This window comes from Myotis davidii, unplaced genomic scaffold (assembly GCF_000327345.1).
Source record: "Myotis davidii unplaced genomic scaffold, ASM32734v1 scaffold96, whole genome shotgun sequence".
Lineage (NCBI taxonomy): Eukaryota > Metazoa > Chordata > Mammalia > Chiroptera > Vespertilionidae > Myotis > Myotis davidii.
This window is the reverse complement of record NW_006289416.1, coordinates 8,877,435-8,904,343: the sequence shown is the minus strand read 5'-3', so window position 1 is coordinate 8,904,343 and position 26,909 is coordinate 8,877,435. Positions and strand designations below refer to the sequence as shown.

Below are 26,909 nucleotides of genomic sequence, written 5' to 3'. Positions count from 1 at the left end.
TAGATACCAATAGAAAGCACCTCAGACCCTGGCCCTCTATATCTGATCAATAACCAGTTCATTACTAATCACATCCAACAAATAGAAGACCTTAGACATTTATTTCCTTCTGGCAGCCAGAGGCATGCAGTGATTTTTTAGAAATAAAAAAATGCCATGTGCAAGAAGGTACGACTGACGTGCCCCAAGCTGCTCCAGGTCAGAGCTGGGCACCTCCTCCCAGAGAAGCCTTGTGCGTATCCGGCTCCAGTGGGCATCACCTCCCGCTCGCCTCTGGAATACATTACAGATGCCAGTCTCTGACTTCTGAGGGTTCTGCTCGCTGAGATATTTTGTGATAGGGAGAGGTATCACCAGAATAGGATCTGTAGGTATTAGTGTCAAGAAGAATAATGTCTCGCCTGCCCTTTCTGCTGGGTGATTGCATGGGTTATACAAAGATTGGGATGAGTCAATAGAAAACAAAGAAAGCAGAGGGGGCAGGAGTGGGTGAGGCGTGGGGGAAGCCACAGCATTGCTGGTGCCAAAAATAACATGGAGCGTTTTTCTCCCAAAGCAGAAGCGCGCGTGCAAGTCCCTACATAACCACGATAGGCATCTTACACTATGCAAACTGAGGTAACAGAGGGTCCCTAATGCAGAGGTGAGGATGAGGCTCCTAACCCCATTCTGAGTTTAACGGGAGCTTATCAACCTTAGCACCTGACTGCAGTGGTGATGAGAAAAATACTGTAATTCTTTTATTTCATTTCCATCATGATCCACGTAGAAGAAAACAATGTAGACAGAAAATAAAATCTGTGCTGTGGGAGGGGGTGGTGTCACCTAGTTCCTTCTTAGTGTGAGCCCTTATTGTTTCACAAGGGAGAACTGATCCCATTTGTTGTCAGAACGACAATACCTGAATGAATCAGATCTACCTGTTCACACCCACGATGAGGAAAATGATTTATTATCTGTCCCTTGAATTTCTCTGAGCATTCTGTCTAAACTTTAAAAGAGGATTACATTTGCGATTAAATCTTAACAAATGTTGTTTTAACTAGACTGCAATGTATGTTATTGACAACGAGCGACTTTTCTTCTCAAAATAACATTGGTGCTTAGGCATGCAATTTACAGAAATGACAAGAAAGGGTGGTGCTTTCCCCAAGGTGAATGTGAGCTGACTGATTAGCTGGTATTTTAACTTAGATTCTTGCAAATTACAGACATAAGAAACCCTGCAATTTATATGTACTTTAGAAGTGAAAGCTTTAATCCCATGATTCATGAAAGTAAAGTGGTAATAATTTAAGTACCATATTTTATTTACCCCTCAGACTTGTCAGCTGATACCGGAGGTATTCCTACTATTTTGGGATTGCTGCCTTTGGCCACCTAATTGCTTCTGAGGAAGTAAGAGGGAAATTGCTTATATAACTGCATGGGTTGTCTTTGGCAGTGTCGAGCCAAGGCGTCAATCAGTCCATCTGGGTAGAATCACAAGCTGACTCCGATATTGCTAAATATTTATACTGTCAGATACACACAGACATCCAGATGAAAGGAGGCGTTCATTAGGAATTCTCCTGCCTGTCAGCTTGAAGATGGAGATTAGAGCTAAACCTCCCACCATGGGACTGAGTGCTCAAGAAAAGTCTATATTTAGCTATTCTGAGCAATAAATATCATCATATTGCCTCATTTAGGTAAATAGAGAATAAATATTGTCAAGATGATCCAGAGATAATGTAAACAGATTCCTGTTCAGAGTCTCTGTTTCAGGGAAATTCCAGGACAGTGATGTGCCGATGATGCTTTCTGGTTTAACCCTTTTCTTAATCACACCCTCTCCCCTTCTGGGTATCAGAGAGTGTGTCGCTGACAGATTAGGGGAACGATGAAGAAAGAAGAGTATTTTTGCACAAAGGTGACTTGAGTTCTGTGGATTAGAGCACTAATTAGCGCTGTGCTGCAGCATCGTCCTGATAGTTGCAGAAGCTGCCGCCACTGAAAATAAAGATCCATGCAGCACTGAAGTTCATGTCCGAGTCCCAGAGCTAATGAAGCCCGTTGATCTCAAGAGCACAGTCTTCTCAGAGGCTAAGCCGGCGCCTGTCAGAGCTCCACGGCGGTGCTCAGACTGGGACTCCTTTTGTCTCATCGCCCTGAAATGAGGTTTTCCACACGGTGAGAATTTGCCATGAAAGACTGAGCTCTGTACCTTGGCACACACGGCTTCCCAGCTGGCACTCGGGCCAGTGCCCTCAGTGGTGGGGTGGCCCCCTAGCCTTTCTTGGGAGCAGGGACGGGTCCCTTCGTAGGGCACATGCTCCATGCTCTTCCTGATAAATGATAATCCTAGAAGTTATCCTCAATGGGAATTTTAACTGATGTCAGAGTTTTAGTTAATTACACTAAATGATTTTTTGAGATTAATAATTAACATCTCCTTATAACTAAATATCCATAATTAATCAGCAAATCATAACGTGAAGACTAATTAACTTCAAACTCAAATCTTAACAGAAAATCCATATTACTCTCCAACATCATTAATTACTAGAGTAATCAAAGTTGTCCCTCATGGGATAAAACATAAAGCTTTGTGAGTTTATCAGCTAAGCTGTTAGCATAGAAGAATTTCCAAAGTAACTTCAAAATGGCATTACTGATTACAAGATCACGGCATTATTCCAGCACATTTTCATTGGCCACGTGGCACATTATCAATAAGCTGTCCCAGCAGCCGTCTGGGCACCAGGCAGAGTAGAGGCTGCCCCTGAGCCAGTTTACAATGATGGGGAACAAGCTGAGTAGACACCGACATTGTTCGCAAATGGGGGATTTGTTTTCACTAATAAAAAATTTGAAATGTTGTACCTGTCAGTGAAGTGTTAGTACTTAATAATTAAAGAGACAGAGTATAAAAGGAAGGAATATTGTGTAAAAGGAAGAAGTACAAGGCACTAAATTAACATGGACATTGCAGGATAAGAAACGGGCCCTCCTGGTTTCTAAGAAACGGTGGCCCCACTTTTAAAACTGAGAAGTGTCATTTCGGGTTTTCATGTGGGGTTTCGAGTTAAAAGTGTATTTAAGAGCCAGGTTTCAGTGATTGTATCACCTAATCTCTAAGTGCACACGTGGAGCGCCGTTCTGTGTGGCAGCTGTAACAATCCTGAGCATTTCACTGTCAAGGAGACGCGAGTAAGTGGGGCTGTTAACTGAGGCAGATATCTGAGGTGACTGGGTGGCAATCAGGAACTCGCAGCACTTCAGCTAATGGGTTATGATCAGAAACGGCTCCTAATAGCCAGCGAGAGGGAACCGAATATGAAGATTTCTATAATTTTGTTGTCAGCTGGTGATGTACTCCAGTGCTAATTATTTGGAACAATTATGTTTTCCCAATAACAAAAGAAGAAGCCGTGAATTAAGCAGGCTTACCTTCAGATCTTTAGATCACAGTTTAGATGCACTTGCCATTAAGAAATAATGTTTCTTTTTGCCTTAAGGAGCCCTAATTATTGAAGACGCTTGTCTTTTAAAATCTCCTGCTTCCACTCCTTTTAAACCTGCTCCACGTGTCACTACATTGATGACTCAGTAACTGGTGTTTTCTCAGCCTTAGGTTTATGCCTGCACCTCCCATAGGCTGCTCGCTTCAGTTAGTTATTCAAAAACCATAATTAGTACAGTAATTAACGTGTGGCTCCTTCAAAGGAAGACTGCTGGAGTCACGGGACGCCTCGTCACTCTCCCTGATGTGCGGTGATAAGGAGGCCGTGGTGACGTGACAGGGCTCTGTGTTCTGCTCACCGACTGTGCTGCAGGGGATTCAGACAGGACCTGGTGCACGGGCCCCACCGCTGGAAAAAGTAATTATCCACACTGTTTCTGTAATCCAGCTAGGTGTTAGCCTGCATTTGCAGCTGTCAAATCATTTGTTTTAAATTTTTTATATTTTATGAATACTTGGAAGTTTTGAGTTTTGCACATTATCTGTTAACCAATTTCCAAACAGAGCTGCCAAAGGTTCGTTCTCTCTCTCTCTCTCTCTCTTTCTCTCTCTCTCTCTAATACATTATGGAGTGTTTCTCAGCGATTGATTTCAGTCATTGATGGTGCTTTGAATTGATGCAGGTTAAAGTTTCAAAATCATAGTCATGCATTTCCCCAGGGAAGTTATTTGGTTAACTCTCAGTTTTCTCATAAGCCGAACCTATTGTGTGCCAGCGCTGGCAGAGGGGTTGTACACAGTTACATTTAGCTGGGTGTGACCTGGAGGCACAGTCACTCGGTGTTGTGTTGGCCTCCCCTCCCTGTTTCTTTCAGTGGGAACGTTTGGCCTTCAACTTCCTGTAAATAGCAGCCCATTCCTCACAGCATGTCATCTGTCAGCCTCTGCTTCCCAGAGCTCACACTGTGTTCTGTCCCTGGGGTGCCCCGGCGGAATGGGTGGAGCAGCTGCAATGGCAGGAGGCATGCCCTTTCCAGCCAGAGGAGGCCCTGAACTGGGCCCCGTGACCCTGCCCGCTTTTGCTCTCTTCGGAGTCTGAAGGTGGGATGGGAGTGAGAGTAAAGGATCCTGGACACTGAGTATTTGTAGGGAGCAATCACATAAAAGCAAAACCTGGTTTAAACTGAGTGGCTCTGAGTTGGTTCCCCGTGATTCACAGTGGGGCAAAAGGTTCTTCCTTTCTACCTTGTCAGTGGATTGGTATCTCTGTGTGTCTCTATATTCTCCATTTCTTGTCCAATTGTCTGAGTTCACAGAATAGTTTTACATATCATCTTAGTTGCAGGATCAAGAGTTGCAAGGACTATACTTGATATCAACCAAAGGTAATCAAATCATTAAATATTATAAGTGCCTTGATACTTGTAGCTGAGTTCTGCATTTAATAGTTAGTAGACTCCATCTGCCTATCAGAACACACAGCTGCTGTGGAGCTCTTCTCCCCAAACATGCACCATTGAAATTAACCCACACTGATGCCTCCTCCACTGATTAACTGTGAATTCAGTAACTTCTACACACTTTCTGATACACAGCCTTCTCAACACCACTGTAGCTGGGAAAAGCAGCTCGGGAAACCTCCACGGCACAGCTCAGGTGTGTGCCACAGCCCTGGCCATGCTCATAGCAGAGGGTTTTTCTTAGCGAGATCGTGGCTCAGATGTGAATGTCTCAGAGGGAGTCAGGAGCAGGGTGTTGACCCTGCATGAAGCACGATGCTCTGGGTGCTTCGTGCACTGCTCCTAAAACTCAAGACACCCTCCCATGGTCGTTGTCCCCTTCTAAAGACAAAGACACTGAAGCTGAGAGCAGGTAAATAAATTGTCCAGGCATGTAGAGCTCATTGGGGGCTAAGCGTGGGTTTTCCTCTGGAGCTCCTGAGTCTTGGAGTCCACATGAATGCATGAGTAAGGAAGAGGTAGCATTGCCGGCAGAAAACCCTTCCGTGTTCTGTGACTGTCAAATGCATGTTCTAAGGGAGACATGAATGACCATTGGGACAGCCGTGGATCTCCCCTCTCTTTGTCCATATAACAGCTCACTTGGTTCCTCTCACTCTCGCCCCACACACTTGTGACAGGAAATCATCTAGGTGCTGCTCAAGAACTTTCATGACGAGGAACTTAGTGTTTGTATAACCATGCACTTGCTTTTAAAATTGAGTTCAATTTACACAGAATAAATGTCATCCTTTTTAGGTTTGCAATGGGATGAGCTTTGCTCAGTCATGTGGCATCACTACAATCTAGTTACAGAACATTCTGTCCCCCCAGAGTCTCCTCATGTCCCTTTGTAATAAATCTCTTCACCCAGCACCCAGTTCTTGGCCCTGCCTGAAGCATTGTCTCTTCCGGGGTGTCACATGAAAGGAACTGAGCAGTATGTCGCCTTCCCTCACTCTGCAGACCTGCTTACACACAGCAGCACTGTTCTCTCATCACTGAGCGTGCTCCTCGCCTGCATAGACTGGCAGGTGATTCTCCCTCCTCCATGATGGACGTTTGGATTGTTCCCAGTGGTGGTGGTTGTGAACACAGCTGAGTAACCATTGGGTGCAGGTCTGTGTGGACGAATTTTCTCATTTCCTTAGGAATGGGGTAGTGGGATGGGTCATATGTAAAAGACAGCCAGACTGGGTCCACAGTGGCCTTGCCGTTTTGCATTCCCACCAACAGTGCAAGAGAGTTGCAGTTGTTTCACATCCTCACCAACACTGATGTCATTTGCCTTTTTGACATCAACCATTGTAGTGAGAGTGTAGTGGTGTCTCCTCATGGTTTTAATTTGCATTTTTCTAGTGACTGAGGGTATTGAGCACCTTTTCATGGTGTGTATTCCTGGGTGCATTGCTCTCATTTTCAGGAAAGTCTTCCTCCTAGTGAGTTAAAACCTACCTCTGATAACCTGGAGCTGCACAGGGGATGCAGCTCCTGCTCTACATGCCAGCTCCCCAGAACTGGGACATGGTTCTTGGCTCCTACTTCCACCCCCAGATCCAGCTAGGCCAAGCCAGCTTCCTCTTCTCTGCTCCCTGCCCCGACCCCGCATTCAGGGGCGGTTTCTGGACCTGCCCTAGTGGCTGTGGTCTGGCCTGAGCGCTGAGTCAGATTCTCAGGTGAACCGTGGCTCCTGGCACTGAGTGCAGGGCTCTCTTTTGCACCCACAGAGTTTTCTCAAAGCAGCCAGGCACTGAGTTCACTTGTACGGCAGCTAAAACATGCTGTCCTGGTCACATTTAATAAACTGCCCTCAGAAAGCAGCCTTGCCTGAGCTACTGGGAAAAAATGCTTCACTGGCCAAGTACAGTGCCTTGCGTCTGATATCAGACCCAGCCTCCAACTGTCTAAATAATCGACAGATATCAGGACGTGAAAGTGTTGTTGTGGAGACGGCCAGTTTTGTCACAGTCACAGCGTTTTTAATTGCTAAGTTGACATTGGGACATTCGGAGCTGCTGGGCAGTTGTGAACAAGTTTGGCCACCTTTACTCTCTGGCGTCTGCTGTACGCTGCTGTGAAAGGCCTGAGAAACGTGCAGCCATGGCCGCATGAGCTTGTCCACCACTGCAGACGTCCCAGCAGTAAGACGGTGGGCCTTGTCCTGGCACCTTGAGGGCCTGAGGGACAGTTTTCGTAATTACAGAGTTAGTGTTAGGTCCGTTTTCAGAAGTGTGTCATGGTATTGGGGAGAATGTCTTCCCTTTGAGCAGAAGCAGAGTTAACTTGCTTACGTACAGCATCATGAAGGGTGTTGTTTCCATAAGGAGAACAGGCCCTTAGAGCAGGATGCCTTGATAGTTCCGGCTTTGACTTCAAAAAGCCACCAGAAGGTTCCATACTGTTCATGGACCCTGTCACCTTAGCATGTTCAGGCTGATTTAGGTTTTCGTCGTTCAGTTTTTGCTGCATTGTTTCATCATTTCTTATTCTGCCCGTATTCGGAGCAACCTGTCACACTCCCGATCGGGAACCAGATCTGTGCTAATACCATTTCCATGGCCCTTGTCTAAGGTTTGAAAATTGTTAGTAACAATGAGATTTTCATTGTTCTGTTTAAGATAGGTGGTGTGAAATATATTAATTGTATTGCATTGGAAGTAAATTACTTAAACATTCCAGATATGACTAAAGCCATGTGATATTTGACTGGTTTCTGGGGAAAAAAGCTATCATTGATTGTTACATGTGGTGCTATTTAAAAGGGCACTATGTACCTACTGTTTGGAGCCAAGACTGAAGATGTTTGTCCATCAGGGTTCTCTGGGCACTTGCATTGGTTACCGCCGCACTCAGCATTCAGTGTAAGCACATTGGTGCAGATGCCATGGTGGCAAAGACCCTCCCTCTAAGATATTGTCATTCAGTGAAGGGATGCAGGGTAGCAATGTGTGTCTGAATGAGGAGTGACAGTTTTTTCAGCTTGATTAGGAAAAAAGTATTGTGCGTGTGTGCACTTACAAGTGTGTGATATGTAGCTATGGTCATCTCAACAGAAAGTTTTATATTAGAACTCGATGTCTAACTAGAAATTAATAGTCACTTGTTTTAATTAACATGCCTGTTAATAACTGAACCATTCCGTTTACATTGTTTACATGAGATTCTAAGCACTCACCCCAGAGCGTGTTTAATTCCTTTTTCTGGCTCAAGTCGGGGCATTCAGCAAAACAGTTGGCACATCGTCGGCCTCCTGCGTGTGCCCCTTTGCCTGCAAACAGTGGAGATGTTGCCCTGAAATGTGGCTGAATTTTCATGAAAATGAAACATGAAGCATGCCAGGCCCATCTGTGCCAGCTTATGAAACAAAAGCCCCAATTTTATCGTCACTGTCTTTTGTTCTCTGCAGTGCTATTCACACGGCTGCTTCGTGAATGCGGAGTCTGGGCCTCCATTGATCGCGCCTCTCTCCGCCGCACTGTTTATTCGCAGCTATAATACTTGTCACCCTGCACCCTGCTCTTTTTAAAACATGGGGACTTGGATGTCGAGAATCTTGAGTAATTTCATGAGGTTTCATGCTAGCAGACCACAGGGCTTTGTGTTGGGCTGCAGATCCTGCAGGAATGAGATGGGCCAGGGGAGCACGCTTTTCACCAGAAGGAGCCAGTGGACACTCGTGTGAGCCTCAGAATTGTGCCCTGTTGTTTCATTAAACCTATGTCAGCTTTCATTTTCTTCCTGCATGGGCATTTCCCATCCGAACGCATGGTATTTTTGCATGTGGTGAACCGGCCAGATTAAATGTTTCTGAGTTTCCATTCAGATGATCAGAAGTAATTCTTATATGAAATCACATGGGGCCAAATATGATAACTGTAAGTCCATTTGAGCTGCAGTGCTACAGTCAGCCCATTAATTTCCCAATCGAAGTAAGACAGTCAACTGCTGTGTTGTGGAGGTGGAGGTATGTCAGATACTTAAGAAAATGTTTGTCATTCATGACCCACAGGCAGGCATTGACTGCACCCTCCCACTGGGAAAGTTCACGGTGACAGTCAACAGGGGGGCCTCCGTAGCCTCAGCAGTGGTGGGGGACATGTCGTTCATCAGTCCCTGCAGCAGTCAGCACTGTCATAGAGTCACGTACTCCACCAGGAGGGGAACCTGAGAGAAATGTAACCCTGGTTTCAAACCCTGCGCCTTCTCACAAAGACCAGTGGGGCCCAGTAGCTGAGGGTCCCTCCGCCCACTCTAGCCACCACTGCTTCACCTTCCAACTGTCTTATAGTTTAATAGTCTGGTTCTTAAAGTTAAAATCATAATCCGACAGAAAGTTGAGCCAGTCCACTTCCAGAGCGTGGCTGTCAGCACGGTGTAGTCCAGGGGTGGGCAAACTTTTTGACTTGAGGGCCACAATGGGTTCTTAAACTGGACCGGAGGGCCGGAACAAAAGCATGGATGGAGTGTTTTTGTCGGCCCGCGGGCCGTAGTTTGCCCACGGCTAGTGTAGTCCCACCCCCACCAGCCACGTGGGGATGTGGTACAGGCAGAACAGACTGCCTTTGGCTCCACCCGCTGAGTGGCTGTGCGGTCTCTGTGCTAACTGCCTCCTTCCTTTATAGTTCCTTTTCAGAGTGTTGAATTTAAAGGGGGGGGTGGGGGGTGGGCGGGGAGCTTTCTCTCCAGGTACACATTTTCTGTGAAGGTTTGATCTAAAAAACTCTTTTCGGGATTTGGTGTTTTCCTCCCCGATGTGCCTTTCCTCCTTCAGTGTGTCCAAGCTATGTGTGGGCCAAATAAATTGTGTGAAGGGCTGGGCAGAGGTCGGCGTGGTGGAGCCGGAGCAAATCTCTTGGTGTCGAATAGCTCAGCTTCCCACTCGGCAGCCTCTCACCTAAGGCATCGGGCACAAATCACCTTTGGAGAACCAACCATTATGCTAGTAGTCATGCTGCTGACCTCACTGGGTATTTCTCCTTCTAAGCCTGGTACTGAGCGAGGTAGGTCCCTGCCTTCCTCTGCCTCGCGTGGACTCCTCCTTAGGACTGTCTACTGTGTGCTCCTACTTCCCATGGTAACAAGCCCCAGTGAGACTCGGGAATTACACTCAAGCTGCATGATGGGGAGGAGATCTAAGTCAAGGCTCCAGGGGGAGTGAAGAGTTGAAATGGAAGTAAACTCTGAACCTCAGAGGTTTTAATTCCTTAAATGCCTTATGCCTTAAAAACTTGAACAGCTGTTAAAGAATTAACACGTGTCGCTCAGCTTGGGTCGCAGACTTCGTTCCAGCTGCAAGGCATTAGTCTGGCCCAGGTGCGGGCCCTGTAGAGGCTTCTGATGGGAGGGGCTGGTGAACCCCGGAGCGCAGAGAGCACCCTCTCTCACTTGCAATGCACACAACCAGCCTACTGTCCCAGATTTACAGAACTGACCTGGGAGGATTGGAGATGGGGGGCGGGTCACTATTGTCTAGGAGTCATGCATTCACTACTGATTGGCTCACCCCCTCGAGTATCAAGATGAGGCACCTGTTGATCACAGAAAGCAATGAGGAGAGAAGGACCCGTCTCCCATCATAGCAGCTAGGGGAGCCTGCCTTCTCTGCCCACGGCCCTGGAAGCTCTGGACCTGTAGCTTTGTGTGTGTGACCTGGGACATTCCCAGGCAAGAGCAGCCACCAGGACACACCCTATGTTCTATCCTGAGCTTTGTTGCTGGTGACTCCATGCAGGCCACCGGTTGTGTGGCCATAGGAACACCGTGTCACTTGTATCACGTCCCCACGCTCATGGGAACTCTGAGCTTTGATTCCATGTGATTTGAATTGCACACTTGTGCACATCACTGGTCTCTGCAAAACATCTTCCAGAAGGTCCTTATGGATTGTGTATCACCTGGGCACGCGTGTGTGCCCCTCGTGGAGTGACACCCTGGTGCAGTGGTTATGTGCTTGAGGGCTGCAGTAGCATCCATTGTAAAACACTGTCTCAGTGGAGAGGCAATTGGGGCTGCCCAGTTACCAAAGCATGGAGACTCCTTAGGGAACGAATAACTTTAGAGAGATGGGTTCCAAGTTTCCGAAACAGCCCTGTCCCCCAACTGTAATGCCACCTTGCTAAGCACGTACCCATTTTCAAGTGCACACCATGGGCATTTGCTTAAGGACTTGACCATGGGATGCATCACTCTAGACACACAGGCACCCTTGCAGTTGGCCCTGTGTCCCGCCCCAGGTGCTGCATCTTCATGACTTCCCATTAGAAAACCTGCCCGGCATGTGGAGGCGACACGGACAGTCACTGTCTGATCAACCCACGGGGCCATTGCTGGCATTCCACTAACCTTGTAATTTGTAAGTTCATTTTTGTTCATTCTGCTCATCTCAGCACAATGATTCAAGCCTTATCATTTGTCTTCTGTTTGGTATTTTTAACCGGTTTTAAACTTTATTATTCCAGGTATGTAGTTTTGCTGCAGTTTTCACATAGGAGTTTAACTGATATTTAGAAAGATTTTAAAAGTAAAGGTTGTAATATTCACTGGTTAACATGGAAATCCATTCTTATTTCCACCTTGACCGTGGCCCTACCACCTCCTTTGTGCTGTCTCCATGTACACAAAGGCTGAGGGCTAGGCCCAGCCGCACATCAGAGACACACCCAGTGCTGTCTCTGAGTCAACCTGAAAAGGTCTGAGGAAGGCCCGTGCCCCCCGCTCTCTCTTACATTAACAGGCTCAGTCGGCAGGCTCTCAGTGGCCTTAGTTTACTCTGCTTGTCCTAGAAATCTCTGAGCACAAGAGTCAGGTCCTCAACGCCTGGCGGCTGCGCCCAAGTGATGAGTGACCTCAGCACCATCTCAAAGTGTTTCACTGCCCAGACTCAAGGAGCCCTTCTGTCGTTGGATCTCAGACTTTGGTAGAGATCGGGCCTTCCTGGTTCCTATCCTCTGGATGCACAGGGCACCCTCACACTTGCCTGCCGGCTGAACGGGAAGGGAGAGCTATGTGCCCAGCACAGCCGACCCATTTGAATATGTGGAGAATCCGCATTGTTTCAGTGTAGGCAGCAGCTGTGTCCCTCGGCTGTGAGCAGATGTTAGAGCTCCGAAAGCTTTGCTGATAATTAAAATACTAACGGTGCGCATTTTGCCCCAGCTGCGGGTCTGTTTACTGTAAATTTGATTTTAATGGTGCCTCTGTGCTGTTACCGAGGAGCGGTTTGCTTTTTACCTTCATGCAAAAGTGTCTGCAATGAAGACAAATGTCTGTCTCTTCTTGTTTCCCCGGGAAAGATATGAAGATGCTGTAATACGCAGGAAATCGGAACGTGCCTACGGAAAGGAATGTGATCTTTTTACAGGGTTGCCAGGAAAACAAAATGAGACACGTTTGGTCCACCCCTTGGAGGAGTGCCCAGGACCTGGTTGGCTGGCCTTATTTGCATATTTTTTCCTTTAATTGTCTGTAACCTGTACAACTTTTGAAATATAGGCCTTGTCTCCTAAGATTGTGTTATCTGTATTGGGAGTTTTATAAGACTCTCAGAGGGCACTTAGGGAAAGGTCATTGGGATTCCTGATTTGGGGATTCCATAAGGAACAGGAATGTCACTGCCTGTTTTAATTAAGTCCAGCGGAGTCAGCCTTGACTGTCAGTGGGCTAGGCTGCAGGGTACCGGGAATCTTTGAAGGAAGACTCCCCGAGGCCCTGGGTTCCTGAAGGTAGGAATGTGGCGGACGTCTTACATTTCACATGCTACACAGGGAGGCAGGGTGAGGGCTGGGTTCCTAGGGCCCTGCACTCCAAGGGTGGAGCTCTTGGAAGGAGAAAGGGGAAGCGTCCAAGGCAGTCCCCTCCCAGTGGCCTGGGGCTGACCTCACCATCCAGATGTGCACAGAGCCCAAGGCCCAGTGATGGACCCTGACAGCCCCTCCCTCCTCATCCGCCCCCCCGCCCCCGTACCGGAGACACGTGCTCCTAGTGGTCAGTGACAAGATCAGAGTCCCTCCCAGAGCTGCCACCTGCACATGGGAGACCACGCCTAGCTCTGGAGTGAGATGTGCATTCAGGCAGGGCTCCTACCACTGCGGGAGCTTCCTGCAGGAAAATGATCCTCTGTAGAAGCCAATTTCTTAGGGTTTGTGACTCTAAAGGTAAACTGTTGTCTTTTATTGTTACTCATCAGTGCCCATGGAAATACCTCGGCCCATGGAGACTCTTTACAGTGAAGTTGAATCCTAGCTCATTATGCATTTCCCACTTGAGAAAAAAATTATCTTTAGTTGTGTGTTTTTTCTAAATGCCTTAGAATTTATTTCAGGGGTCTTATAAGATCATCTTAAAACACCACCAACCCTAAATGCAGTACTAATGCTAACTAAGGAAAAAAGACTAAAAGTCTTGCTATCTAAAATTGTATCCAGGCTTCCTGGAAATTTTTAGGAAAACTTGCCCAGCATGTCCTATATATTTGAAATAGTCTCTCAGAAATGATGTGGACTTTGGTTAATTTTTCACAGAAAAATAATTTTTCTGATCTCTTCTTATAAAACAACTAGTGGCTCAGTGTATGAAAATTCATGCACTGGGGGCGGGGGGCGTCCCTCAGCCCGGCCTACCCCTTCTCACAGTCTGGGAGCCCTCAGGGGCAGGAGGCAACCTGGTGATCAGGGGAAGGCGACGCCCCATCACACCTCTACTGCTGCCACTGCCGGCAGCACAAGCCTCAGCTGGCCCTGGTTACCTGCGCCTCGGGCCAGCCCTGGGCGGCTGGGGTGCTTAGGGGATTGGGAGATTCTGGAGGGGACTGGGTACCGCCATCCTGTAGCTGTGGGTGCTTCCATCTTTGAGGGCGTGGCAGTCAACTAGCATATTCCCTCCTTATTGGCTGTGGGCACCACCGTCTTTGCGATGGTGTGAGGGTCAATTAGCATATGCCTTCTTTATTAGATAGGATGGCCTTCATGAAATTGAAGGCAGAGCAGATTTTTGCTGTAATTCTTTTAACATATATCTGGGGGGGGGGCAGGCAAGGGGGAGTGGTATAAAGCAAATATTTATCAAGATGCTTTTTTATTTAGAGAGAGAGAGAGAGAGAGAGAGAGAGAGAGAGAAACATCGATGTGAAAAAGAAACATTGATCAGCCAGCTGCATCCCACACATTCCCCATTCTCTTAAAAGAAAAATGCTGGTGAAACTGTCATTTCAGTAGGACCGAGAGGTTTCTGTAACCAGAGTCTCGATGACAGATGGGTGTGTAGAGCCTTCCATGTGGGGTGGACTCCTGCTCCTGTGCAGGGTCAGCACAGAAGGCACTCACCTGTGCACACAGGAGTCTGTGGGAGCCCTCCTTGGGGTGTCCTGACCTACACCAGACAATTATTTTCCAAAACCTGGATACACTATAGAGCAATTCTCCTTATTGATTTGACTGGCTAAACTATTAGTAACTGCTATTGCAAGAATAATTTACTTCCAGCTTTGAATTTTGTCGGTGGTTATATTTCATTGAATTTTTATTTATCATTTGTCCTGCATTCATTTGAGAAACTTACAAACTTTGTGACATTAATATATGGCCCTAATTTATTAACATAATCTGTTAATATTGTTTCATTGTAATAGACATTAAGTATGCTTTCTTAACACTCTTGCTAAAATTACATCTTAAAATTGAAGTTGAGAAAAATTAAATGTGACTCAAGAACCACAGTCATGTGTGCCCCCAATTTTTATACACAGAGCATTTCATTTTTAATCGTATTACATCCAGGGTGCTTTTAATTATGACAAGGAGCCAACCTAGCACTTTCAAGCTTATGCCCTCCCAAAATATAGTCTAAAACACCCACAGTGTTTGAGACGCCACCTAGCAATGTGTACAAATGAATGCCATTCAGGAGAAGCTTAGAAATTTAAAATAAATTCAGGCTGTAGCCACAGAGCGGCTCACCTAGGATACTGCCCAGCTTCCCTAACGTGCGAGGCGTTTCACCCACACAAGTCTTTTTAATGCCATCTTTATCTGCTACGCGATGCATGAAATCTACTTTCGGTTTTAGAACTGCTAGCCACCTTTGACCCCTTTAGTGGAGACACAATGTGACCTTTCTATTGTCATCGGCTTTCATTCTCCTGAAAATTCTATGAATTTTTATTACAAGTTTTTTTTAAACCAAGCTGAGGCTTCAACAAATTACTTGACGCAGATGAGATGAAGTTGTTGAAGTGGGTGTTAGATAAGTTTTACAGCCGCGCACTGCCGAGGAGGCCGGCCCGTGTCCTGCAATGTCACCCGCCAGTAACTGCTGAGCCTACTATTGGATAAATACATCATTTTATGGAACATTGATTGTTCTATAAACCCAATGGAGTATTATGCTCTATGATCAAACCATTTAGATTGTGTGTAGAGCACAGAAAATGCCATATTCAGGATGGTACTAAAAGTGCCATTTGTGTATTTTATGGATGTCATTACAGGGGAAACTTCTCTCCGTAGGCCCTGTTTACTGCAAAATTTTTTAGTCTGTAATGACATTTTTCATTCACAACGTATGCCTTCAAGAGAGGGGGCCCTTGTTTTATTTGTTTCATTCGAGTTTACTGCACAAATTCTGTACATTTTAATTAAATGTAAGCTTAACAAAAGCATAAGGTATTTATTCTGTGGGAAAAAATGATGACAGTGAGGAGAGAATAGCACACACACAGCCAGGAAGCAGTCAGGGACTGAGCCCTGTCTGCAGTGTCCCAGGGGCACAGCGGGCAGCAGACGGGAGCAGGGTTCGGGGAGGCGCGTGCCACTTAACCCCGGCACCTGCAGGGTCGGGTGTGTGCTATCAGCCCCGGAGACTGGCTCCTCAACAAGGACGGGCTGGAAGGCGCCAGGCTGCAGGATGAGCTCCGGGAGAGGTGAGCCTGATTAGAAATCACTTCCCAAAGCAGGTTCTCAACCCTCCCAGAACCCGTCCCACACCCCCTGGGCTGTAAGTGTTCAGTGCACTTAGTACGAGAAGGGAGGGCAGTACCTCCGCTCTTGTGAAAGCAACTGAGCAGTGTGCTGGAATTTCATAAGCAGGCACTAGGCTGCATTTTAGCTTCATTTGCACCTTCTCCACAAGGCCATGTACTGTCCTGTTGGAAACGGGTCCAAAAAGAACTGCTTCGGACACGCCAGCTATTAGCTGCTATTATTATCCTGAAGTCTAACACTGTCTTTGAAAAATGTAAAGTGTAACAGATATTATTTTGGGCATCTGAGATCCATTAAAATGGGTGCGGGTTTGGAGCTATCATGGTGACTGAGCAGGTAAGGACAAACCTGTACGGCAGTCCTGTTTTCCAAATACTGCGCCCATTGGCCGTTTGCACTGGTGAGCTTTCCAGTTCGTGTTTACTAGAAAGATCTCAGAATTTGAAGTCAATGTGCCCAGTGAATTCTCGGGCACCATCCAGTTAGAATTTAAAGTCACAGCAGAGATTCGCATTAGTTTAAATGACACTTGAACCTCCACGTGGCTCAACATTAATTCATTACGGTCAGAATGGACGAATCTTCAGTGGCTGGATCTTTTTCAATCTGATTGAGGCTGTTACATTTTATAGGTGCTATTTTTCAAAGCAGTACTGACAGCACACGCAAAGTTATTAAATTGCTGAATCAAAAGATGGACCTGCACTCGCGTTTATGAACTGTGCTGGGACAGCGAGGCTCGAGGGCAGGTTAGGATGTTGGCATTGCCGAGCCTCAGCATCCCACCTGACAGCAGTGTTTACCCATGTGGTTTACTGTAATGGTCTAGAGGGGCCTCACCCACTTCCAGATGCAGATAAAATAAGTAGTTCAGGAGGGCACAATCGCCAGAGCTATGAAGGGCCCTGGGTAATTCTGCCCTGAGGGTCTCTGTCCAGTGCAGACTGCAGGGAGACCACTCGGACCCCGCGTGCCTGGGCACGAGCATTCCTTCAGAGGCAACTAAGAGTAAAATATTCGTCTGTCCCAACCACAGTAGCTTCTCTGTTGTCTAATGAAAAGGCAGTATGCTCTCTCCTGTCATTAATTGGGGAGGGGTGATTTGAAGGCTGTCTTCTTTACTTTTGTGTCCATTTTTTTTCATACTCTAAATTAGTTTGAAAGTGACCTTGAAATTAAATTAAGTGCAGGGTGTAAGGAAGACAGGATGGGCAGGAACAGCAGGACCAAGGCCAGGGTATCGTGAAGGTAAGTATCATGTCCCATCCCAGGAGAGCTGTGGGCTTTCCAGAGCCATCTGCTGAGCCCAGCAGGCCAAGAGCTGGGGGTCCAGTGGACAGCACACAGACCAAGGTCAGCAGTGCCCCGCCCACCCAACCTGGTCTCTGACCTCCGAGGAGAAAGCGTCAGGGAGGATCAAAGCTGAGAGGATGACAGTGAACAGCCCTTTCTCGGTAGGATCCCAGTGCTTTAACCTGGTCTCATGATTCTTCTGACCCCGAATCCGCCTGAGGCCGGGTGCTTTTTGTCAAGCAGGAGGGTCGGGTAGGGGATCCCTACAGCAGGCACAACAGACAGGTCTATGTAAGCATGGGCCTGATTCCCACAAAGCTCTCCTGATGCTCATATAACCTCAGGACAGTCTGCAGAGCCCTGGGGGAGCTGGCTGGTGGCCTCCTTAGTGGTCCTTGTTGTCTTCACTCTGCTAGGTGAGTAAACGAGAAATCAGAGGCTCACTCCAGCTTGTGGAGCCGTTTATTTTTATTTTGTCCAATTACAGTTGACATGCAGTATCTTTTGTATCCGTTTCAGGTGTGCAACATAGCAGTTAGATAGTCGTATACTGTAGAAGTGTTTCCCCCAATATTTCTAGTTCCTACCTGCCACCATGCATAGTTATTACAGTATTACTGACTGTATTTCCTATGTATTTCAACTACCAATCTGTACCCCTCAATCCCATTACCTTTTTCACCCAGTCTCCCGCCCCACCCCACCCTCTGGCAATCACCAGTCCAATCTTGTCTCTGTGAGTCTGCTTTTGTTTTGTGTATTTTGTTCTTTAGATTGAATATATGAGTGAAATCATATGGTACTTGTTTTTCTCTGACTGACTTATTTCACTTAGCATAATACTCTCCAGGTCCATCCATGCTGTTGCAAATGGTAGGGTTTTGTTCTTTTATCTGTGGCCATATAGTATTCCATTGTGTAAATGTACCACAGCTTTTTTATCCCCTCACCTACTGATGGGCACTTGAGCTGTTTCCAGATCTTGACTATTTTAAATAATGCTGCAATGAACATAGGAGTGCATATATTCTTTCAAATTAGTGTTTTGAGTTTCTTCAGATATAGTCCCAGAAGTGGAATTGCTGGATCATAAAGCAGTTCCATTTTTAATTTTTTTAGGAAGCTCCATACTGGTTTCCATGGTGGCTGCACCAGTTTGCATTCCCAGCAGCAGTGCATCAGAGTTTCTAGGTGGCCATTTTGCTAGAATCATGGATGTTTTGTCACCTCGGTTGAAGGTTTGATCCCCGCGTCCAGCTGGAGAGCATGCGGGAGGCAACCAGTCGATGTTTCTCTCCTAGATTGATGTTTCTCTCTCTCTCCCTGCCCCGCTTCCACACTCTCTCTAAAGATCAGTGGAGGTGGGGGTAATGTCTTTGGGTGAGGATTAAAAAAAAACACATTAAAGGGAGTAAAGTGGAATATTTCTACAATGTAGTTGCCACTGAAATATGGAAATAATGGGAATCACTTATAGATCATTCTCATGTAGGAAGGAAGGAGGTGATATTAAGGAAACCAATAGAAATTTTGAGATTTAAAGAAAAAAATAGGAACTCTCTTTGAGGAGTCAGTCTCTTTTTTAATGAAAACAAAGATTATAATTTTCATTCATATTTCCAGTTACTAAACATCAGCCTGCATCGTGGATGACACTGGGGAAGGCAAGTGTGCGCTCACCTGGGCCCCGCCTTGCCTGGCGTTGGCCCTCAGTTCTCTGCCCATTGTCCCAGCTTTGCTTCTGGAACTTCCTGTCCGCAAAGCAGAGGGCAGCCCAAGTCTCCAACCCTGAGAGCTGGGAGCCCTGCCGCAGCCCCATCCTGTCGGGCCCGGTGGCCCATGGCAGGACAAGCAGGCGGCTTTTCACTGAAGTTTGTGTCTGAAGCATGGTTGATGCTCAGTAAATACTTGCTGTGTTGTCCTCCCATGGCTGTTTATTGATGGCATATTTTTAGAATCTGATATGCAGGGCTTTCATTCTTTTGGCTGAGTACACAAATATATACCCTGTCTAATATTTGGACATTAAAGGAAGATTTTCCCCTGGGCCCAAAGACACTGCTGCTGACTGTACTGATCTTCACTTCCCTCCAGTGGCTGACAGTCTTAGAAATGACAGCAGGTGAGGGAGCCTGGCTCCCTCCCAGGCACTGGAACGCAAACACGGGTAAGAGTTGTAGGGGCCAGTTAGGGCAGGATGTGGGAAGGGCCTGCGCCTTCACAGCTATATTCGCTCTTGAACCAGGAGCGCCTGCCAGGCCCCTGGGTGGCTGCCTCTGTGAGCTCCCAGCCAGGAGAGGACACCGCTCCTGAGCCGGGTTCACAGTGATGTTTCTGTTGAGGTTCAAAAGCATCTGCGGTAGAATTGTTTTACTTTTAAGAATAAACTCATTCGCTGGCTCTAACTAGTCCTGTCTCCCACAGGCATAGTTTCCAAGTCCTACGAATGCCGTTTGAAGGGCCAAGGCGCCACGTTCGTGGAGACAGACAGCCCGTTCACTGCAGCCGCGCTGGCAGAGGAGTCCCCGGTCAAAGACAGGCCCCTGCGCAGTGGCCGGCGGGCAGCAGCAGCGCCCGAGCAGGTGCAGCAGGTGATCATTATCCAGGGCTACGACGGGGAGTTCGCCCTGGATGCCTCTGTGGAGGAGACGGCTGCAGCCACACTGCAGACGTTGGCACTGGCTGGCCAGGTGGCCCGCGTGGTGCACATCACGGAAGACGGCCAGGTCATTGCTACGAGCCCCAGCGGAGCCCACATGGGCAGTGGGGCATCGGGGCCGGTACTGCCAGAGCAGATGACAGAGGAAACCACCCAGGTGGTGGTGGTGGGGGGCTCAGTGGAAGGTCACGTGGCCGAGCCCCTCAGCCCTGGTGGTGCAGTGATACAGCAGGTGACCAAGCAGGAGATCCTAGACCTCAGCGAGGGCGCCATCCCCCAGCCTGACCCGGCCTCTGCCCTGGACGCCCTGCTGTGTGCGGTCAGTGAGTTGGGAGGGGCAGATGGCAGGGCTGGGCCTGTGGACAAGGGCAGGGCTGGCCACAAAGATGTGCTGGTCCAGCTGCCCGGGCAGGAGGTGCCTCCCGCTGAGGCCGCCGAGGTCCACGTGTTCCCGGACATGGAGGGGAGCCCAGCTACCATGGAGCCCATGGAGGTCCTGACCCAGGTGGTGCAGCCCTCTGCTGTCGTCGCCTCACAGGAGCGCGCCCAGGTGGCCTTCAAAAAGATGGTCCAGGGCGTCCTGCAGTTCGCTGTGTGTGACTCGGCCGCGGCCGGGCAGCTGCTGAAAGAGGGTGTCACCCAGGTCATCGTGAACGAGGAGGGCGCGGTCCACATGCTGGCCCGGGAGGGCTCGCAGATCGTCATGCAGGAGGCGGGGGCCCCCGGGCAGCATGCGGAGCTGGCCGAGCAGGACGGGGAGATCTCACAGATCATTGTCACCGAGGAGCTGGTCCAGGCCATGGTTCGTGAGTCCGGTGGCAACTTTCCCGAGGGCGCAACCCATTATATTGTGACCGAACTGCCCCCCGGGGTGCAGGATGAGACAGCCATGTACTCCCACACCGTGATAGAGACAGCAAACTCGCAGGAGATCCTGCAAGCGGGGGCCATGGTCCCCAGTGGGACGGAACAGTTGACAAGCATGGTCATTTACACCCAAGAGGGCTCCCCGGCAGCCACAGTCATTCAGAGCCAAAGAGAGAGTCACGAACTCCAAGAAGCCTAAGGCAGAGGTCATGTGTGGAAAGATCAGCACATGTGGACACAGTGGTCCCTGCCCAACAATGAGTGTAGCTCAAAGGAGCACCAAACACACTCCCCGTCCGAGGTTCACACTGCTGCTCAAAAGCGCGCAGTCCCAGGACGCCCCAGTGGAGGGATGAGAGCCGTGCAGCCAGCGGGCCAGCAGCAGAGCTGCACATGGAGGCAGGGCCCTGCACCCCAGATCTGCTCACTGTTCGGTTCTTTTGTTAAAGGTCTTTCCCTCTGTTCTATCTATTGTGCTGAGGAGAATCTGAGTTTTCTTTTCTGCATCACCACCCGCCCCCCACACACACACACACAAATGTTTTCCCACTTCAGTTCTCAAAGGGCCATGCCCCACTGGTGGACGTGTAAGCACAGTGTGTTTGTGGCTTGAGACCTGTCTGCTCAGCAACCCAGCATGTAGCCGTTTACACATTTTATTCTATATTCGGTTAAAACTGCAACTGCAAGTATTACTGTCTTGATGTAACCCACCCCTGTTCATTTTGTTGAAATGTGTCCCCAGACCAAAGGAAGCCTGTCTTTCATCTCCCGCGTCAGTTTGCTCTCTTCAGACATGGCAGGTGTATTCAGAGCTCTGGTTGCCTTCTGCTTAAAAGAACCTTCTAAAGCCTGCGGTTAAGGAAAGCCTTGGAGTTCATGTTTCATTAAAATGCACCCTGTTTTAGTCAACCCAATGCTTCTAATTTTGACTTCATTTCATATAATAAAGTCTCTATATGAAACACGCACTCTGGAAAATACTGTTCATACCAATATTTTGCTTTTTATAACACGTTCATATCTATGTCATTGTTGCGGGATCTATTTGTAATTTATGTCAGTGTGAGACTGACGTTAAACATTACCAACAGGAAGCCCCACCTGCAGCCCGCCCTGACCTGCGTAGTCTGTGAGGCTCTGGGTCCACTGCAGCTGTGGAGCACAAGGTTACGTCCCAGTCATTTGTTTCTCGATAAAATTGCTCTTCTTCCTTTTCCAAAATTGTAAAATAATCCACTCCCCCCCATGCACAGGTTGTTTTGTTCTGTTTCTTTTTTCTTTGAAATAAAACTATAGCATTAAAGAGAATGATGATGTTGTATTTCCAGCAGTCAACCAATGGACACCTGTGAAAAGTAACCAGAGCTCGCGCCTCTGTCTGACACAGGCTTCCCCTGCCTCTGCCCACTGTCGGGTGTACTGGCTCCTCACCGGCACCTCCACGGCCTGGTGGGCACAGGACCCAGGCAGGTTCTGGTGACAGAACGTCTTCTGTCATGATTAATATCTAAAAACTGTGAAGAACAGACATGAGGAAAGGAAGAGGGAATGGTCCCTTTTTAGTTTAATTAGAAGTACCATTTAGAACACCTTTCTGAATGGATTGGCGTGGGGGAGGGGATGAGCTTCCCGGAGAAGCCGAGCCCTCTGCCCTGAGAGCCCAACCTTGTCTCTGTGACTTGGAGTCCTGTCGGTCCTAGGACCACCGCCCTTTACACAGCCACTCCTCCCCCAAAAAACAAAAGGTAAGATTTCAAGTTCAACACTGAGATTCATAATTAGTTGAGTATGACTTGCTCATGTTTCTTAAAAATGGCAGGGCGAGTCAGTTCTTAAACACTGTCTCCAGCAAACAGTGACAGGATCAACTCCGTTTGTTATCAGGATAAAGGTGACCTTTACAAACTGGTGCCCCTCTCCAGGCTTCTCATACATGTTAATAAAAAAAAAAGTCAGAGAGAGAGAAAAGAAAAGGGAAAGGAGGGGGCATGTTTTCCACTGGAAATATTTCTTCGTGCTCATCCCTGTTCATGGTAGCTGTGGCTGGCGCGATGCTAATTCCTCCCTGTGCTCAGGCCTGTACTGCTAACCTTTCTGCTGCAGTCCAGGCTGTTGACACTGACACGCTGCAGTTTACTGTGTGTGATTTATTTAGGATAAATATGTCTCAGGTGGCATTTAATCCTTCATCAAACCAGTGTAGCCTGCAATGTCAAACCAGCAATCACATTGTACACACAATGAAAAGAGCAGGCCTTTGCATAAAAATAAAACTCTGCAGAAGGTGTTTTGAGGCTCAGAAGGATTGCGACGGATTCAGTGGGCATTGTTTCCTATAATCACCGCTGGAGCTGGGTTAATAGTACGTCTCTTCTCACAGCACGACCATAGGCACAGAAGGGACCAAGGAGCCTACACACAAGCGTGTGCCTTGGAATAATGAAGCGTGGCCGCTATGCTCAGGGCACGGACACCCAGCACATTTTATCCACGAAGGAAACATGGCCAGGTTACTGCTTTTATTGAACTTTTTGTTGGAGAATATAATAGAACCTTAAAGAAGTAAAAAACAAAGCAAACAAAATATTGCCTTGGAGGCTATAATTCAGACAGGCCACCTTGGTGTTAAGCTATATCCAATTAAGTGACTGTACCTCAAGGGATGTTTGGCTTGCAAGGAAGACAAGCTGCCCTGCCCAAGTCAACAGAGGCATGGTTTAGATTTAAGGCCCTATGGTGGAAGTTGGCCACTGCTCCGTGTATGGTACAGAGTTATGGAATGGCAGTTGCCATGAGAAGCAAGTTTTGGCCACATAAGGCCACTTTAATGAGATACTGTGACTCAGGTGTCCTTCTGGTGGCTACAGGCCTTGGTGACCAGTTGGATCTGAGGGAGGAGACACCGAACATCACACCACAAACACACAGGCAGACAGACCCACATCACCTGATAAGTGCAAAGAACATCCTGTATGTGGCTTGGTTTGCTTCAAAAACTAAGCAAAAGTGCTAAGAATGAGTTAGTAGCACTGAAATCTCCACTGTCATGTATCAGCTCAGTCCTGAAATGTGGATCCTGAGTCCAAGAAGAGAGACGGCTAAGGATCCTTGGTGGATCCAGACTCCGTTACCTCATAGATGTCAGTGGAGAGCCATCGCGGCCCAGGCTGAGCGAGTCATGATGAAGAACCATCAAGGCCCAAGCCTGGCCAGGACCAGGCCAAAATCCACAGCTCCGACCCACCACTCCCTCTAGAACAGCGGTTCTCAACCTGTGGGTCGCGACCCCTTTGGTGGTTGAACAACCCTTTCACAGGGGTCGCCTAAGACCATCCTGCATATCAGGTATTTACATTATGATTCATAACAGTAGCAACATTACAGTTATGAAGTAGCAACGAAAATAATTTTATGGTTGGGTCACAACATGAGGAACTGTATTTAAAGGGCCAGAAGGTTGAGAACCACTGCTCTAGAAACAAGAGCCCCTCTGCCCAGTAGCACAGTGTCTAGAAAATTCTGTGATCATTGAGCAACATTCATATTTCCCAAGTCTGGCAAACTTTGTTTTCCTAAACATAAACTAATTGCATAAGTGGAAACATGGAAGGACCAGCCTAGAATCCTAACCCAGAGTTGGTTGTGGGGAGAGAATTAAGGAACAAGAAAGGCCATTTATTTAGCAAACTAAGAAAAAAGAACTTAAGTTTTCACTTATTTTACTGTTTAATATTAGCCCATAGTTTAAGAGAGCATGGGGCTCACTTAAGCAACCTTCTCCTGTTCGTCTTGGTGAAGAATACAATTCGTTTTGTTCTCCTCGAGGGTGATATCATTTTACATGAAGGAAAAAGTTAGCTCAGATGGCAGTTATAGGTTTCGGAAGCACCTTCTAATCAGGGATTGGTGATTCATTCTTAGCTTCAGCAGGCGATCCATCTGACATGTAAGGGGAAAAATTAGCAGCTGTCAGTGCATGACGAGTTAATTTCCTGATAGGCCTGACACTGAAAAGCCATTTGAGATGTGGCACCGGCTGATGAGAAAACCTGGCACTGCTTTATAATTGGAGATGAAGAAAGGGCAGAGAAGCAGTCTGGGGAGGGGCCACGGTCCACAAGTGGGTTGGAGGAGTGGTGCTGATGGAACAGAAAGAGAAAAGAGGCCCTCAGTGCCCACAGAGGGAGGTCCCAATCAGCTAGGTGCCAACTTCTGTTCCAAAACCCTGAGAAGTTCAGGCATCGATGCCACAGGTAGTGCAGAAGATGGCAGTGGGGGTGGGGCTGAAACAGGCCCCTCCCTCTACCTGACCTCTGCAGCCAGGCAGGTACCTATCCAAACTTCCTAATCCAAGAGATAACTAGAAGCTTTTTCTTCTGGAGGAATCTAAGCAGAAAGGCTCTGGGGCTGCGGACACAGCAAAGAGTCAGGGGAGAGGGAAGAGAGTTGTACCATGTATACAATGTTATTGGAAGAAGTTCCATGTACTGACCTCCGTAGTCCCTCCCCAACTGGGCTCCTGTGCCATGGAAACCAAATATGTGGCCCCTGGTAGAATACTGGAGGGTCTTTTCTGGAGAGACTGCACCACCCTAGAGAGATCTCCACAGATGCATATTTGAGGATTTGCCAGTTGAAAGGCCAGCTGCAGATCTGTCTGTACTGTGGCCGACCACCAAGAAGCCCCACACAGAGTGCCTTACTTAAATATGGGCATAAGGCCCAAACCAACATGAATAAAAAAGATCAAAAATGAATGGGGGTGGAGGAATTCACATTTACAGAAATTTTCAAAAACTGCACTTAGATAATAGTATGTGCTTTCATGAAATAACAAATGTTTGTATTTTAAAAAAAGGAACAGTAAGAGAACAAGAAAGAACTCCAGGAGATTAAAGTAGATGCTATTTTTTAAAAACTATTTAAAAAATTGGAAGATAAAGTCCTCAGAAAGTAAGACCAAAAGACAAAGAAATGGAATATAGGAGATTAAAAAAAATGATAGTATCGAAGACCCACAACTGACTAAGAGAAGATCTAGGAAGGGAAAACAGATATAAGGAAATTATCAAAGAATTAAGTCAAGAATATTTACCAGACTGAGGGATATGATTTTCCAGCTTGAAAGGACCCATTAAGTATCCAGCAAAATGAATGGGAATGATCCATGAAATTCCAGAAACCCAGAATAGGCAGAGAAAAAGAAAAGAGGTCACACATGGTAAATCAAAATGCCATCAGACTTCTAAAAACAGTCCTGGATACTAAAGGGGGAAAAAAAAGGAGTATCTTCAAACTCCTAAGGCCTCGGTTCTCAACCTGTGGGTCGCGACCCCTTTGGCGGTCAAACAGACCTCTCCCAGGGGTTGCCTAAGACCATCCTGCATATCAGATATTTACATTACGATTCATAACAGTAACAACATTACAGTTATGAAGTAGCAACAAAATTTTATGGTTGGGTCATAACATGAGGAATGGTATTTAAAGGGCCAGAAGGTTGAGAACCACTGTTCTAAGGGGAAATTTTATTATCAAAGAAGAATTCTATATCCTGCTAAACTTTCCCTCAAGTATAATGGTAGAATAAAGACATGGTCAGATACCCAGTCTCTCCATAGATTTACCTCTTAGTTATCCTTCCAAGGGTTATGCTTATTGGAAAAGATAAAGGGAGGCTCTATGAAAAGGAAAAGAGAACTGGTAGATGATTCATTTAGTGATTCATTTGCATGGAAAATACATCATGAAGATTTGAATAGTTTGGAAAGAATGAGTAACCACTTTTAAAAAATGTAAGCCAATAAAAACAGTGAAGTGACATTAATGCCAGAAAAAGTAAACAGGTATATAAGACAGAAGTCAAATCAACTGTGGACAACATTTACAGGGTCATAATATGCACTCTGGAAATTAGTTTCACAAAGACTGTTCTATAATTAAGCTGGGAGGATAAGGGGGCAGGAGTGGCTAAGAGGAGAGGAAGTACCTCATCCTCATGGGTCCCAGTGGGCATTAATAGACAATGTCTCAGGTTTGACACATCAATCTGAGTGTCAGTGAATTGCAAGAGCCATTTCCTGACTAGATGGCAAACTAGCATGGGCTACCACCTCCCTCCCTAGAGAAATGACGGCGCAGGAGTGAGGAAGTTGTAGCAACCCGCT

The 26,909-nt window shown here is 47.1% G+C and overlaps 1 protein-coding gene across 1 annotated transcript in view; it reads left to right on the top strand.

The window, feature by feature from the left end:
* The window catches only part of ZNF407 (zinc finger protein 407), a 378,216-nt gene extending 356,938 nt beyond the window's left edge, over nt 1-21,278 (top strand). Inside the window, exon 9 of the mRNA XM_006761911.2 lies at nt 19,638-21,278. Coding sequence (XP_006761974.1) covers nt 19,638-20,938 — 1,301 coding nt within the window. The 3' untranslated portion in view covers nt 20,939-21,278. The remainder of the gene's footprint in view (nt 1-19,637) is intronic.
* Nucleotides 21,279-26,909: the final 5,631 nt, after the last annotated feature.